Source organism: Mustela putorius, unplaced genomic scaffold (genome assembly GCF_011764305.1).
Source record: "Mustela putorius furo isolate JIRA1106 unplaced genomic scaffold, ASM1176430v1.1 tig00003834_pilon_pilon_pilon, whole genome shotgun sequence".
Taxonomy (NCBI): Eukaryota; Metazoa; Chordata; class Mammalia; order Carnivora; family Mustelidae; genus Mustela; species Mustela putorius.
The window spans coordinates 110,302,315-110,319,316 of NW_025421987.1; the positions used below are offsets into that span (position 1 = coordinate 110,302,315).

A 17,002-nucleotide genomic window follows, 5' to 3' on the forward strand; every position below is an offset into this window, starting at 1 on the left:
CCCTTTAGGTCCATCCATCTTGTTGCAAATGGCGAGATTTCACTCCTTTATGACTATACTCCATTGTATATATGTACCACATCTTTATCATTCTTTCCTCTATATGGACATTTAGATCCTTTCTATATCTTGGCTATGTAAATAATGCTGTATTGAAAATGGGAGTACAAATATCTCCTTGAGAGCCTAAATTGATTTATTTGGGTATATGCCCAAGAGTGGAGTTACTGGGTAATATGGTATTCCTGTTTTTAAATTTTTGAGGTATTAACATGCTGTTTTGCATAGTGGCTATATCAATTTACATGCCCACCAGTAGTGTGCAAGGATTCTCTTTTCTCCACATTCAGGTCTCTTGCCCATTTTGTAATTGGATTGTTTGTCTTTCTGGTGTTGAGTTGTATAAGTTCTTTATATTTTGGATATTAACCCCTTATTGGATATATCGTTTGCAAATATTTTTTTTCCCATTCAGTAGGTTGCCTTTTCATTTTGTTGATGGTTTTTTTCCACTGTTTGTATTAGTTTATTGCTTCATCTCAGTCTTCCATCTCAGAGTCCTCTAACTCTATTTTTTTTTTCTTTTAAAGATTTTATTCATTTATTTGACAGAGAGAGATCTTAAGTAGGCAGAGAGGCAGGCAGAGAGAGAGGAGGAAGCAGGCTTCCTGCCGAGCAGAGAGTTTGATGCAGGGCTTGATCCCAGGACCCTGAGATCATGACCTGAGCTGAAGGCAGAGGCTTTAACCCACTGAGCCACCCAGGCGTCCTCCTCTAACTCTATTCTTTTTTTTTTTTTTAAAGATTTTATTTATTTATTTGACAGAGAGAGATCACAAGTAGGCAGAGAGGCAGGCAGAGAGAGAGAGAGAGGAGGAAGCAGGCTCCCTGCTGAGCAGAGAGCCCGATGCGGGACTCGATCCCAGGACCCTGAGATCATGACCTGAGCCGAAGGCAGTGGCTTAACCCACTGAGCCACCCAGGCGCCCTCTAACTCTATTCTTAATTTTACTTTGCTCCTCACATTTTTTGTCTTTCTTGCTTTCTTCTTTCAATTAGCAATAATCGCGCCTCGGATAAACCTCATTGGCTACGATACTGCCACTGCACAAAGCTTGCTTTCTTCTTTCAAATCTTATTTTTATTTCTTTTGTCTGGAAAAGGTGGTGCTTAGCACTTCCACCATCTATTGATCAATTCATGTGTATTTTGAATCATGTCTTTATGTTATTTTTAAATTTTAAGATAATTTTGTTTATAAAAGTAATGCTTGCTTGCTGCAGAAAGTTTGGAAAATAAACCAAGAAGAAAATAAGTCACCCCTAATCTTATAACCCTTTATGACCTCTGTTAATCTTTTGGTGTTTTTATTTCTGTAGGTCACTCTCTCCTCCTTCCATCCCTTTTTGCCACCTTGTCATAATATGTTTTGAGGCACTCTTGTGTACCTGGTAAGAGTAGGCACTCTGGAGGCAGACTATTGGGTTCATGTTCTGGTTTTGTCATTTACTAGTTGTGGTTCTTGGGGAAATCATTTAATCTCTTTTTTCCTTAGTTTCTGTATTTGTAAAATGGGAATAATACTGGTACCCATCTGGGGGCTCCTGGGTGGTTCAGTCAGTTAAATGTCTGCCTTTGGCTTGGGTCATGATCCCCAGTCCTGGGATCGAGCCCTTCTTTGCTCCTTGCTCAGTAGGGAGCTTTCCCCTCCCCCATTTATGTGTGCATGTGTGCTCTTTCTCTCACAAATAAATAAAATCTTTAAAAAAATAATAGTACCTATCTGTTGTGTTGTGAAGATAAAATGAATTAACATATGTAATAGTGCTGGGCACATAAGTATTATGTATGTGTTTTATTACTTTTTAATCTTATTTCATTTTTTAATTCTTTTTCTGGTAACATATGTCCTAAGCATTTTCTCATGTCATTAAAATTTTTTTGAAACCAGGGTGCCTGGTGGCTTAGTTGGATAAGTGTCTACCTTTGGCTCAGGTCATGATCTCAGGGTCCTTGCTCAGCAGGGAGCCTGCTTCTCCCTCTCTCTCTGCCTGCTGCTCCCCCTACTTGTGCTCTCCTTCTGTCTGTCACATAAAATCTCAAACAAATTTTTTTAAAACCATGATTTAATAGGTTAAGATATTCTATTATATGGTTTTACCAAAATTTATGACTTTTGGATATTTAAATTATTTTCCATTTTTTTCCCTTTCATATAGAGATAATATTTTATATAAATATTTGCTTCTGATTGTTTTCTCAGAATAAAAGTCTGAAATTTTAATTATTGGGTTAAAGAATATGAAAGTATTCTTAAAACTCCTGATACATTTTAGAAGCTTTTTAAAAAATATTCTATCATTTTCCATTCTGATCAGCATTGTTTGACCATACTGCATACCCTTCACCATGGAATAGGCTTCAAATAATCTTTACCAGTTTGTATCGTAGAATGATAACTTGTTTTGATGTATATTTCTCAGCTTATTTGTGAAGGTGAAAAACTTCTCTCATGTTGATAACTCATTTGTACTTTAAAAAAAATTTTTTTTTATTTGAGGGAGAGAGAATGAGAGAGAGTGAGCACAGGACGGGGAAGGTCTGAGGGAGAAAAGCAGACTCCCCATCGAGCAGGGAGCCCGATGCAGGACTTGATCCCGGGACTCCAGATCATGACCTGAGCTGAAAGCAGTCGCTTAACCAACTGAGCCACCCAGACACCCTCATTTATACTTCTTATTCTGTGAATTTTTAATTTATTATTTTGTCTTGTGTTTTTGAAACTTATAAATGTATATTAAAAACATTAATTTTTAATCATTGACAAATACTTTTCTCAAGTAACTTAGGTTAATAATCTGTTGACTATGTATTTTTTTTATAATGCTTCTTTTTCTTTTAAGATTTTATTTATTTATTTGACAGAGATCACAAGCAGGCAGAGAGAGAGGAAGGGAAGCAGGCTCCTCACTGAGCAGATAGCCCGATGCAGGGCTCCATCCCAGGACCCTGAGATCATGACCTGAGCTGAAGGCAGAGGCTTTAACCACTGAGTCACCCAGGCGCTCCTATAGTGCTTTATTTTTCACACTTAACTCTTTAATTGATCTTTATTTTGGTCGGTGTTATAAGGTGAAATCTGATTTTCCTCAGAAAAATAGTCAGCTTTCCTGACACTATTAAACATTGCATTTCTTTCCTATTGATTGATGAAGCTCATGTTATTATGTGTTGCATGCTATGTCTTTCAGTTTTAGTTTTCTCAATGTCTGTTCTAGTCCCTTGATTTCTCATTTCTGTACTCATATAATATCATTCTCTATTATTATACATATTTATTGTATCATAATTATTCTAGATGAATAAGTAACTTTAGTATCTGGTAGGTTGAGTTCCCCAGATGTCAGTCTTATTTTCCAAAATATTTTGAGCAATTTTGGCTCACTATATGTTTCACTTTGTAAAGTTCCTAAATATAATCCACTGGAGATTTAGGTAGCATTTTCCTTTTATTAAAGAAAAAAATTTCTATAATTACTTTTCAATTATAGGAGAAATATGGTTTAATAAATTATTCAAAATCTATAAAGTAATTATAAAAAGCAGTAGTTTCATTTTCCAGAAATAACTACTTTGGATTTTGTTTTTAGTTTGATAGGTTCAGGTGTGTATTGCCACATCTCAATATTTGGACTACAAGAAGATGAGTGCCCCTCTTTTTGTTTCCCCTTTTCTTTGTGTTGGTTGGTTATTCCAGCCAATTATTAACTTACAGTTCAACTAACAAATGCATTGCATAGTTAATACTATTTACCTTTTGTTCAGTAGTCATAGTAAAATCCTATGCTTTTATAGACTGATTCTGAAATTTCAAAGCAAAATTTACATTATTATAAATGTGTAAATTTTATTGACTTCAGAACCATGGTAGTGTACTGTATTTGCTTTTCCACAGTTCTAATGCCATGACTCCTTTATTATTTGATGGAAATGTTTATGGTGTCATCAGTGGATTCTTTCTGTCTTCTGCAGATGATTAAGGGCATTTTATATTTTAATTTATTTTTTATTTATACCATGACTTTCTTGAACAATTTTTTGTTTTTTTTTCTGGGGTTTCAGATTCCTTTGTTTTCCTTTCAAAAGAAAGTAATAAATCTTCTTTACCTTGTCTATAATATCAAGTTTCTTTCTTACCAGTTTTACCTATTGCTTGTAATCTATTCTATTTTTCTTTTTTTTAAAATTTTTTCTTTTTCTTTTTTTTTTTTAAATTTATTTGACAGACAGAGATCAAAAGTAGGCAGAGAGGCAGGCAGAGAGAGAGGGGGAAGCAGGCTCCCCGCTGAGCCAGAGAGCCCGATGTGGGGCTCGATCCCAGGACCCCGAGATCATGACCTGTGCTGAAGGCAGAGACCCAACCCACTGAGCCACCCAGGCGCCCCATTTCTATTTTTCTTTTTGATAACATTTTTGAAAGTTACTGGCTTTTGTTCTAATTTGGCTGATTGATTTCTGAATCTTTGCTAGCTATTATCAGTTTATCCCCTTGAATTTTTGGGATGGAGATTATATATATATATATATATATAATGTATATACATATATGTATATATATATGTATATGTATGTGGATATGGATATATACTTATATGAATGTGTGTGTGTGTATATCTATATCTATATATTTTTTTTTGTTATATTCTGCATTTTCTTTATTTTGCTGAAGAAGAACATCCTCAAGAAACTTTCTTACGTAGGGTTGCATGTGAAGTTAACCCAGGTAGTCTTTGTATGTTGCAAAATGACTTATTTATATTCTCTTATTTTATTGGAAGTTTAAGTATAAAAATTATTTAATAACTTTGGAGGTCTTGCTGTGTTGTGTTCTAGCGTCCATTGTTGCTAAAGATCATCTTGTGAAGATTGTTTTCATTGTTCCTCTTTCCTTTTTAGGGGAGTATTTTTCTTTCTCTAGGTTCCTAAGATCTTTTTTTTCCCCTTGGTATTACAGAATTTCTTGGTGATTTGCTTTGGTGTGGATCTTTTTCATTATGAAAATGAAATGAAATATTTCATTATTTCATTATTACATAGGAAGTACGATATCCTATCCTGGATTTTTGCTCAATATATTTGGGTTTTGATTAATTTCATTGTTTAACTTAATGGCATTTGTACTTTCTGGTATAGAATAATCATGTGATGTTGCTTCTCTTTCAGGTGTTGCTGCATATGTTGGTTGGCAAAGCTCCTCAATTCTCAAACCCCTGCTGCAGCAAGGTCTTAGTGATGCTGAGGAATTCGTTATTGTTAAAGCTCTTAATGCCCTTACTTGTATGTGCCAGTTAGGGTTGCTACAAAAACCCCATGTCTATGAATTTGCCAGTGATATTGGTAAGTTTCTTTTTCTCAAAATTAGAAGGAGAAAATTAAGGGTATCTTAAGAGAAATAACAAATGATAGAACACTGTAAAAGTTCTAGGCAAAATAGGGTCAGATTTTCAACCTTATTGTTTTGTGTGTATGTGTCTATATGTGTGCACATGTATGTGCATGATTATGCATGCTTGCATGTAAATAAAAGACAGGCAGGCAAACAAATAGGATCATTTGGTCCTCTAGCCAAGCTTGGGGAATATCTCTTTGTTTTTATCTGTAGTTAAACCTTTAACTTGGAAAACAGATAGTTTTGTTTTGTTTTGTTTTTAACATGATGTAGATAAAGTCTTTAACTGCTCTGAAGAGTCAGCTTATTTTTTTGAACTCTTGACCACTAGTCAAGAAGTTAAAATTGAATGTATGGGATTGTGTATGATACCTGTTATTACACTGATTGCCACTTAAAAATTCATAGTGTTGAAGTTACTACTGATAACAGTTTTATTAACCAATGAAAAGAATTAATGTTTGACCTTTATAGCACTTAACCTGTTACCCACAACTTAAAATTCAGAATAAGGACAAACAAGTAAATATGACACTTCTAAAATTAAGAATATTTGGAACTTTTAATCTTAACACTTCATTTTAAGAAAGTAAGCAATGCAAGACACTAAGTTGGCTCTGACCTGAGAGGACATGAAATCTTAGAAAATTGCCTTTCTTGATAAAATGCTTACTTGCTATTAAATTCTTTGCCAAGGAAAAGTAATAGAAAGCCAAAATTGGTTAGATTTGGTTATAGGTTATTCTTGAGGCAGTCCTCAGAGAAGAAACACAAAGAAGTTATTTATTTTGATTGTTGAGAGAGTAGGTGGTAGCTGTAGATGTGTATAAAATTTCTGAAAATTTTTAAGGCATGAATGTAGCTTTTTAAAAAATATTTGTGGAAAATTTAAGTATATGGAGGTTTCCTATTTTACACACTAGTATCTGTAATTGTTCTTTTAGTTTATAACCTTAATTTGGTTTGAATTTTATGATTATATTCAAAATAATTACAAATTTAAGAAACTGTTGAGTATTGGTACCACCATCATTGATGAGAATCTCAATTACACTGAAATGTTTTTGAGTTTTCATATAAGCTATGGAGTGCCGTGTAGTATAAGGGCAGATATAGAAAGCAGCGTTTCCATAATAATAATAAAGAAAAAAATGTATTGTCGTCAATGTTTTCTTTTTGCTTCTGTGAAAGTGACATTACCTTTATGGCTCAAGTTTTTCTTGTCTTTGATCCTCCTTATTTTAATGAATATTCTCTGTATATAAATATGTACTTGTATGTTCTAATTTCATGCAATACATTTTTTTAAAAAAAGACTATTTACTTGAGAGAGAGAGTGAGCATGAGTTGGGGGTATAAGGGAGAGCAGGGAGCTGAGCAGAGAGCCCAATGTAGGGCTCTATCCCAAGACCCTGGGATCATGACCTGAGTGGAAGGCAGACACTTAACTGAGCCACTTAGGCACCCCTCATATAATATGTTTCTTCTGTTGCATAATTACTTGGGAACTATTTTTGAGACTTAATGTAGCTATAATTAGCATTTTATTTATCTGAAAAATGGATGTCTATCAGTTTTTAAGCAAAAATCATCATAAAGAAGTTTTTTATTCCTCTTCTCAAATTTTGCAGATTTTTCTGTGTTCCGTTTCTTATCATTGATCATAGGGTGAGTTTATGGGATACTCTTTATCTTTAGCATCAAATAAATGATTTAGATATATAATAAATATGCAATTTCTTGGATTAGGGGACTCCCTTAGAACGAACTGAGTTTGGTACTATCTTTGTGGGGACAAAGCTTTGCTAAAAAAAATCAAGTGAACTTGATTTTGGCATTATGAACTATTTCAAAGAAATAGTTGGCATTTTGAACCATTTCAAAGAAAAAAGTTTTTAGTAACTTAGAAACACCTTTAAAACATGATAAACCCTATACATCTCTCTGTTCTGTTTTTATGTGTAGTCTATTGTAGTGATTGTTAAAGAAAATGGTAATGGTGATAATGGCATCATGATTTCTTTTACAGTTTTGAAAAAACTACACTCTTCCCACTTAGTATTATGCATACTCCCCTTCCCTCATGCTTGTCCCCATATAATTGGAATGTATTGGAAACAGAAAAGATCAAGTACAGTGTTTTATAGGAAGTCCTCTTGAGTATTTGAGGTTCTTTGTATCTGCTACTTACTGTAGAATGATGCTGTATGATAGTCAACCATAATATCTCAATGAATGCTTTAGTAAAGTCCTCATCATGAATGTGTGGGCTGTATGGGTGGCTCTGCTGTAGGCTTTGTATCTCCAGATTGTCTGTGGTGACAGTGGTCCATCTGTCTCATTCTGGTGCCTATGTTAGATGGGTTGCAGTTTCTTGGGTTATGTTGTAGGTGATGGCAGAAGCATGGGACAGCAAGCCTCACTATGTAGCACGTTTAAGGCCTCTGTTAGTGTTATATCTACTAATTTCCCATTGACCAGAGCAGGTTAATATGACTCAGTGAAAAGCAAGAGGCAGAGAAGTACCCTTTGTATACCATGAGTGCAAGGCAAAGAGTGTGATTGTGTAATAGCGATAATGTAAAGAATTGGGACCAATAATTCAGGCTCAGACAGTGCCTAATTCCTGCCAAGTCATTTTGGGTTTAGCTACTTTCTGGAGGTTTTTCAGAATTTTATCAGTCCTCATTTTGCCTATTGCCAAACCCTCCTTTATGTTGTATCAGAGGCTGCATGATGCTTATGAAGTAATCAAAACCTCCTTTATGTGTAATTAAAAGAATTGGAAATGGGAGTACTTTGGACAGATACTTTGAAGAAATTTTATCTCCTTCTCCTTATATAAGTAATTTTAGCATATGACAGGTTCTTATTTCTCTATTACCCTGAATTTCTTAGAAAATTAATATCCTCTATATGCTGATGTTTTAGCATACTCAGAATAAATTTTATATATATATATATTTTTTTTCTTTTAGAAGTTTTATTGTAAATCAGGGGTTTAAAAGTTTGAATTTTATTCTAAATCTTACATTGATTAGTTGAAGTCATTGATTTTTAGGTAATGAACAAGGTAGTTAAAAGGTGTGAAAACACATTCATTTACTTTTCTGTTTTAATATATATCTTTTTAAATTTTTATTATTTTTTAAAGATTTTATTTATTAGAGATCAGAGTGAGGCAGAGAGAGAGAGCAGAAGCTGGGATCAGGGGCAGAGGGATAAGCAGACTCCCTGCTGAGCAGGGAGCCTGATGCCAGGCTTGATCTCAGAACCCTGAGATGACCTGAGCTGAAGACAGATGCTTAACCGACTGAGCCACCCAGTCTTCCCTAATCTTATATTTTAAACTCCTTAAGAATGGACATCATATTTTCTGCCTTTAGGTTCTATTCATGATGCCTTGTGAATGAATTTATGAATGATGTATTAGATTTGATAAAACCTTTTCATTAAAAAGAATGTCAGACAAACAGCTGTTTTTATTCTTTTATGCTGTTATTGCTAATATTTTATGATAGAGGATATTATAATGTTAGTATGTTGAGTTTTATGCCTTAGGATAATTGAGTATGTGAGGACAGCTGATAGTAACATTGTGGTATAATCCCTTTATTAGTTGTGTTATAAAGTGAAATTTTGTTTATCCCAATACTTTGAAACTATTTATGAACATAGTTTAAATCCATACCTTTTCTTTTCCATTTAGCCCCATTTCTGTGTCATCCCAATCTATGGATACGCTATGGTGCCGTAGGATTTATCACAGTGGTAGCTCATCAAATAAGTACAGCTGATGTATACTGCAAACTGATGCCTTACCTTGACCCGTATATTACTCAACCAATAATACAGGTATGCTTGTTCCTACTTGGAGTCAGTCCTCTACAAATTGTACTCCTTAAAGAAAAAGGTTTAGAGGGGCGCCTGGGTGGCTCAGTCATTAGGCATCTGCCTTCGGCTCAGGTCATGATCCCAGGGTCCTAGGATTGAGCCCTGCATCAGGCTCCCTGTCTGCAGGAGGCCTGCTTCTCCCTCTCCTGCTACCCCTGCTTGTGTTCCTTCTCTAGCTGTCTCTCTGTCTGTCAAATAAATAAATAAATAAATAAATAAATAAATAAAATCTTTATTAAAAAAAAAAAAAGAAAAAGGTTTAGAAAGTCTTATTTTTATTTAAAATTTTGAAGATTTGAATTAGGCTGCAGTGTTTTCACATTCCTTTAAGCTAGTTAATGGAACAAACAGTATTGAAGCTGAGAAAAGTTCAAGAGACTGTTGTGTCATACATCATGTTATGCATAATATACCACTCAGTAGTGCATGCTTTATTTTCTTAGGTGCAGTGCTGTAAAACATGTGCTAGTAAAGTGAAATATAATAGAAATGTATACTGACAGGCCTCTACTTTTATTGTAAAAACTAACTGATTTTAGCCCAAGTCAGCATTTATAATAAATCGGAAAAAACCTTTTACAGATGTTCGTTTTTTTGGACCACTAACTGGTTCTGGGTTTTTTTCTGTTCTTTCAAAATCTGATTTAACCTTTTTTTTTTTTTTAAATCTAATGACTTGTGCCCCCCTCCTCTCTTCCCAGTATAGCATGAACTTCAGGTTTTTGGTTTGTATAAATCAAACTTTATACAAACCAACTTGTCAGTGCTTACATCCTTTATTTTCCTAGAAAGCTGACTATCAAAAAATATCTAAATTGAGTGAACTGTCGAGAAATGATTCTGGCTGTTAAAATATTCTGAAATATCTTTTTTTTTTTTTAACCTTAAACTCTATTTCTTTTTTGCAAATTCACATGCTTCTAGCTTCTGCTACTTTTATATTTTAAATGTACCTTCCCTTGTTGGGGAAAGTGACTTTGGATATATTCTGGAAATGAGGAGGCTTTGGTTGTGCCTTCCATCCTTTTCCCCATAGATTTATCCTTTTCTTTGGGATCATCATTCTTTATTTCATATATGTATGAAAGATGGATAATATTACTAGAAAATATGCCTTTTTAATTAATTTTTTTTGAAAGTTTATTTATTTTAGTAGTATTTCACCACCCAGCATGGGGTTCAAACTCACAAACCTGAGATCAGGAGTCACATGCTCTTCCACCTGAGCCAGCTGGGCATCCAGCCTTTTTTATTTAAAAAAATTTTTTTATACTTTTATTATTTTTTTTTAAAGATTTTATATACTCATTTGACAGAGAGAGGGAGAGAGAGTGTACAAGCAGGGGGAGCAATAGGCAGAGGGAGAGAGGGAAGCAGGCTCCTTGCTCATCAGGCAGCCTGATGTGGGGCTCAATCCTAGGACTCTGGGATCATGACCTGAGCTGAAGGCAGATGCTTAACAAACTGAGCCACCCCAGTATCTTTTAAAATTCAGTAAGTTGTCTTGGAAATCCGGTCTAGTGATTCTTATTACTTTTGGATACTTATTCCATTTAGAAGTTTGTTTATTAAACTCTTTTATAACATAATGTGGAGAAAGTACTCCTGGGAATTAAAAATTGCATGCATTTGTAATAACTTAGTGGTGGTTTACTGTAATAAATCTAACATTAAAAAAATCTGACATTAGGTATTTTTTTTTTTAGAAATCTGTATCACTCTTCTTAAGGGTATATATATACATATACATATATTTCTCAGAGATATAAATATAAGTATAAATATTTTTGGGGGGGCTTTTTTTCATTGCTTTATTTTTTGAAAGGCCAGGATTGGGAGTTGAAAGGCTAATTATCCATCATAAGTCTTGCTTTTCTACAGTTTGAATTAGACAAAAGATACCCTTTTATGCTGGTTTCCACTGACCAGATTATCATATAGTTAAATATGTCTAAAAGAAGATGCTCTTGGTTTTGGTTAGTATGCTTATCCTTTTTATTATATACTCATTGACAATGAGGGTGTTCTTGGGAATAATTAAAGGAAAGATTTCATGAACTCTGTGGAGAGAGTAATGTTTTTTTAGAGGGGGTTGAAACTACTGGGAAACATGATGACTGCTGGTCAGCCCTGTGACTGTTGAGCATCTTTTCTCAATCAGTACCTGCTGGCTGTTAGACCTGTAGGCCACAGGTACTTTTTTGATCTAGGAGGTCATCTGACATTTTGGCATCCAAAATGACAGAGACTTCATCTCTGTCATTTTCTAAGTTTTTCTGTCCTGGGTGTATACTATTATTCTTCAGTATGGAAGACACAGATGTATACTCACATGCTAAAAATGTAAAGAAAAACTTTAGCTCTTAGAGGTCAGTAGTAATCTTTTTTCTTTGAAGAAAAAATTGCAGATGTTGATGTCTCCCATTTTCTGAGGAAATACTGATACTAACTTTGCACAAGTTATATTTACTGAATATGAAAATAACTGTACTTTATGTTGTATCTTTGGCTGATTCTTTTTATTTTCCTAATATAGATTGAAAGGAAACTTGTTCTGCTCAGTGTTTTAAAAGAGCCAGTAAGTCGTTCTATATTTGATTATGCTTTGAGGTCTAAAGATATTACTAGCTTGTTCAGACATCTTCACATGCGCCAGAAGAAACGAAATGGGTGTCTTCCTGACTGCCCTCCACCGGAGGATCCTGCTATAGCACAGCTTCTGAAGAAATTGCTCTCACAGGTTGTATTACCTTTCTGCAATCTTACATTTAAATTTAAACACAAAATTTCATAAAAACATTCAAGCATCCATTTAGTTATTAAAAATACTTTTGGTTATTTAGGTTGCATCATAACAAATGAGTAAATAAACCGGCAAATATATACATTTGCCTTGGCATCTAGGAGATACTAGGATGATGATAAGGCATTGGTAGACCTATTAATGGTAGACCTATTAAGTTTCTTTCATGATTATTGCATGTACAAATAAGGGAGAGAGTACATACAACCTTAAATTTGATTAATATTCTTGGTTCAGTTCTATATTTCACCAAAAAAAAAAAAAAGGAAAAAAATTCAATTAGAAGAAACATTGCAAAGCACAGATATAGGACAGAGAGATTCTAATTTATTTCAGTCCAAATTTAGAGTTTTCTCACTACATGCAAACAGCTGAAAGATTAGATTGAATAATACATCTTAGATTGAATAAACCAGTTACTCCTATGTATTGAAAGCCTATGATTTGGATCAATTACCAAATCTTATTAGAACTAGGAAGTAATCTATTTATTATACTTGGAATTAGTAAGTCCTCTTTAGAAATAGTCTAGATTCCGTGTCCTGTTTTAAAAGGGTTATATAGAACTTAAAGAAGTCAAGATAGAAATGAAAATGGTAGAAATAAAGACTATAGTTTCTGAATAAATGCCCCATGAGCTAGAAGGTAAATGAGTAAAGTTATTAAAAAATAACTTCAATGACTATATTTAAGTCTGTAGGACATTTTGGTTAAGAGAATACTTGTCAGTCATGTCTTACCTAACAAGAAGATGAGAAAATGTTTCAGTTGCCTGAGAGAATTTGATAAATTTGAAGATATAAATCCTTTCTTGTATTAGTCACTAAATATCCAGTGCTGTTTCATGCTCCTGTGTTGGTTTGGGTGATTGAATATCCCATAGGAGCCTGGTCAATAACCATTTGGTTCTTCTGGGTCTCAGTTTGCCTGGAGGCTGGAACTGCTTCTCAGTGTCCCTTCCAGGCCAGTGGTTCTGTTTCCTGTATTTTAGAAGACTTAATTTGGTGTGACTTGAATTACCAAAGAGCTTTTTATTTGGGTTTTCTTTTAACCTTGGCTTGTACATTAGATGTATTTTATATTTTAGAAAGCAATTTATGGAAAATTAGATATTGAATCACATTTCCTTGTTGTTTCTCTTGAGTAAGTAATCCTTACCAAAAAGATTTTAGCATGCAATAAAAACCACCCCAAGTTTAGCTGTTCCTTTGCGCTTAGATGGTGTGATTCTTTGTATTTTTCTCTTCTACAAATCCTGTGTATTAAATTAAAAGCTTCTATACTAAAATTTCATTTTAAGTCATTAGTTACTTGGGGCCACTCTAGCCATCAGTTCTTACTTTTCACCTTGCTGTGTGTGTAGGTTTTGCCATTGCCATGGGTAAAAGGAGGGAGGGGAAAGGAGCAGTTTTCATAGCTTTTTTACTTTCTGCTTCCTGCTGTCCTCCTAAACCCTTCTACTGTCACTGCTTCCACAGCCAGCTCTCATTGTTGGGTACCATGATGAAATCAGTAAAACACACTGACTTGTATTCCTCTGAAATGTTAGTGCTTGATGTGTTCATTTGTCTGTCATTTGCACCCTCATTTGTATGAGTGGGGAAGGAGGATCTTGTTTTCCCTAGTTTTTTATTTTTTAAATTTTTTTTTTATTTTTAAAAGATTTTATTTATTTATTTGAGAGAGAGACAGTGAGAGAGAGCATGAGTGAGGAGAAGGTCAGAGAGGGGAGAAGGTCAGAGAGCTAAGCAGACTCCCCATGGAGCTGGGAGCCCGACGTGGGACTCAGTCCCAGGACTCCGGGATCATGACCTGAGCCGAAGGCAGTCGTCCAACCAACTGAGCCACCCAGGCGTCCCTGTTTTCCCTAGTTTTATGTTGTTTCTGTGAACAACAGTTTTAGGGACTCCTAAGGGTTAATAGTACTCTGTTTCAAGGGACAAGCGCTACTAGTAGGTGGGAGAGCAGGCTAGAATCTTTGAGGTCCTCAGAAGTCACAGCAGATTATTACTGGCTTCCATTTTTTGAGGACCTACAACGAGACTACCACTGCAGGTGGTGCTGTCCATATTTTGTCACTGTGCTTACATAACAAGCTTGAACAACAGGTGTTATCTCCATTTTATAGTTAAGGAGACTGACTCAGTGAGGATAGTTAAGTTGTCTATGCTTACACAGTTTAGTAAGCTTCAAAGTTGAGATTGGAACTAAACCCATTGAACTCCTTTACCATGCCATCTCTCTTTCTCTCTCTCTTTTTTTTAAAGATTTATTTATTTGTCAGAGAGAGTGAGAGCACAAGCAGGGGGAGTGGCAGACAGAGGTAGAAACAGACTCCCTGTTGAGCAGGGAGCTTGATATGGGACTCCATCCCAGGACCCTGGGATCATGACCTGAGCCAAAGGTAGATGCTTAACTGAGCCACCCAGGTATGCCAATCACCATGCCATCTTGTTTCAAAATAAGGGACTGGGTGCTAAGGCTGAGAGGCTTGCTTAAGTTTTTTTTAATGGATTTAGGAAGGGTCCATGTGCAGTTCATCTCTTCCAGCTCCTTGCATGTCTTTTATCTGCCTTCACTTCATTTTGATCCCTGCACTACCTGAGTTTCCTGGGATTACTCACAGAGGCTTGGAGTCAGGGGAGACTTTGGAGGTAGGAATTGAGTCCTTGTTCCTAATGTAGGGATACAGAGGGAAGGATGCTTTTAGCCCCTGCAAATGGGAATTCTGAATACTCCTTCAAAATATTTCTTAATTGGGGTTTTACAGTGCTCTTTTGTATAGGACTGCACTTCAGAAACATAATGGGTGAAATAGGCTTTTCTAGACCATCCTAGTATTGTTTCTGTGGGAAAATATGCTTAGGGTTCTGGGTAACAGATTTTTAAAGTACACTTTTGGAGCATATGGAAGTTAGAATCTGCCTGAACTCCAGATTTTCAGCAGAACTTACCATCTGGAGGTGGTACATGGTGGGGCTATTTTAGAATTGCATCTACAAGAGCTGTTTTATTTGTATCCATTTGATCAAGCACTAATACAGGATAAGAATATATATATTTTTTACATTTTATTTTTTATTTTTTAAAATTTTTTATTTCTTTTCAGCGTAATAGTATTGATTGTTTTTGTACCACACCCAGTGCTCCATGCAATCCGTGCCCTCCCTAATCCCCACCACCTGGTTCCCCCAACCTCCCACCCCCTGCCCCTTCAAAACCCTCAGATTGTTTTTCAGAGTCCATATCTCTCATGGTTCACCTCCCCTTCCAATTTCCCTCAACTCCCTTCTCCTCTCCATCTCCCCATCAGCAAGACAGGAAACAATGTGTGTTGGAGAGGATGTGGAGAAAGGGGAACCCTCTTACACTGTTGGTGGGAATGCAAGTTGGTGCAGCCACTTTGGAGAACAGTGTGGAGATTCCTCAAGAAATTAAAAATAGAGCTTCCCTATGACCCTGCCATTGCACTACTGGGTATTTACCCCAAGGATACAGATGTAGTGAAAAGAAGAGCCATCTGTACCCCAATGTTCATAGCAGCAATGGCCACGGTCACCAAACTGTGGAAAGAACCAAGATGCCCTTCAACGGACGAATGGTTAAGGAAGATGTGGTCCATATACACTATGGAGTATTATGCCTCCATCAGAAAGGATGAATACCCAACTTTTGTAGCAACATGGATGGGACTGGAAGAGATTATGCTGAGTGAAATAAGTCAAGCAGAGAGAGTCAATTATCATATGGTTTCACTTATTTGTGGAGGATAAGAATATTCTGATTTCACTCCTTTTAAAAAATGACAAATACTTTAAATTTTTATTTTTATTTTTTAATTTTTTAAAAAAAATTTTATTTGACACAGAAAGAGCACAAACAGGGGGAGCAGCAGGCAAAGTTAGAGGGAGAGGCAGGCTCCCCACTGAGCAGGGATCCTGACACAGGGCTTGATTACAGGACTCCAGGATCATGACCTGAGCTGAAGGCATCCGTTTAACCAACTGAGCCACGCAGGCACTCTATAAATTTTTAATTTTTTAATGATTTTTTATTTTATTATTTCTGGATTGGTAGTGTAGACAGAAGGTGTAAAATTGAAAAAATATTGAAAGATCTATAATAAAATACAGGTTTTCCTATAATCCCTGATCCTCGGCCACCCAATTTCTTTCCCTGTTGATAATGAATTTTATGTTTTTAGAGTGCTGAATTCCTTTACATAGTGTCAGATTGTTGTGTTGTACAGTTAATTTACTTGGAATGAGTTTGATCCTTTTAAGCCTTTTTTTTTTTTTAAATTTTAAATTCAGTACAATTAACATAACAGTGTTATCTTAGTTTCAGGTGTGCAATGTAGTGATTCATCAATTCTGTACATTATCCATTGCTCATCGAGATAAGTGTGCTCTTAATTTCCTTTACCTATTTCTCCAATTCCTTCCACCCCCCACCTCTCCATCAGTTCTCTGTAGTTAAGAGTCTGGTCTTTATTTGTCTCTCTTTTTTCCTGTTTATTTCTTTTGTTTCTTAAATTCTATATGAGGGAAATCATAGGGACTTGTCTTTCTTTGACTAGCTTTTATTTATTTATTTATTTATTTATTTCAATGTTCCAAAATTCATTGTTTATGCACCACACCCAGTGCTCCACGTAATACGTGCCCTCTATAGTACCTACCACCAGGCTTATCCAACTGCCCCCCCCACCCAAAAAACCTTCAGTTTGTTTCTCAGAGTCCACAGTCTCTCATGGTTTGTCTTCCGCTCTGACTTCCCCCAACTCACTTCTCTTTTGCTTAGGATTACATTCTTTATGTCTCTCCATGTTGTTGCAAATGACAAGATTTTATTCT

At 35.4% G+C, this 17,002-nt stretch overlaps 1 protein-coding gene and 1 pseudogene across 2 annotated transcripts in view; one reads left to right on the plus strand and one right to left on the minus strand.

The window, feature by feature from the left end:
- The window catches only part of PIK3R4 (phosphoinositide-3-kinase regulatory subunit 4), a 78,663-nt gene that overhangs the window by 26,600 nt on the left and 35,061 nt on the right, over positions 1 to 17,002 (plus strand). For both annotated transcript variants that reach the window (XM_045088925.1, XM_045088926.1), the window contains exons 7-9: positions 5,224 to 5,397; positions 9,159 to 9,304; positions 11,880 to 12,083. In XM_045088925.1, the coding sequence (XP_044944860.1) occupies positions 5,224 to 5,397; positions 9,159 to 9,304; positions 11,880 to 12,083 (524 nt within the window). The remainder of the gene's footprint in view (positions 1 to 5,223; positions 5,398 to 9,158; positions 9,305 to 11,879; positions 12,084 to 17,002) is intronic.
- Positions 1,004 to 1,116, minus strand: LOC123394556 (annotated as a pseudogene).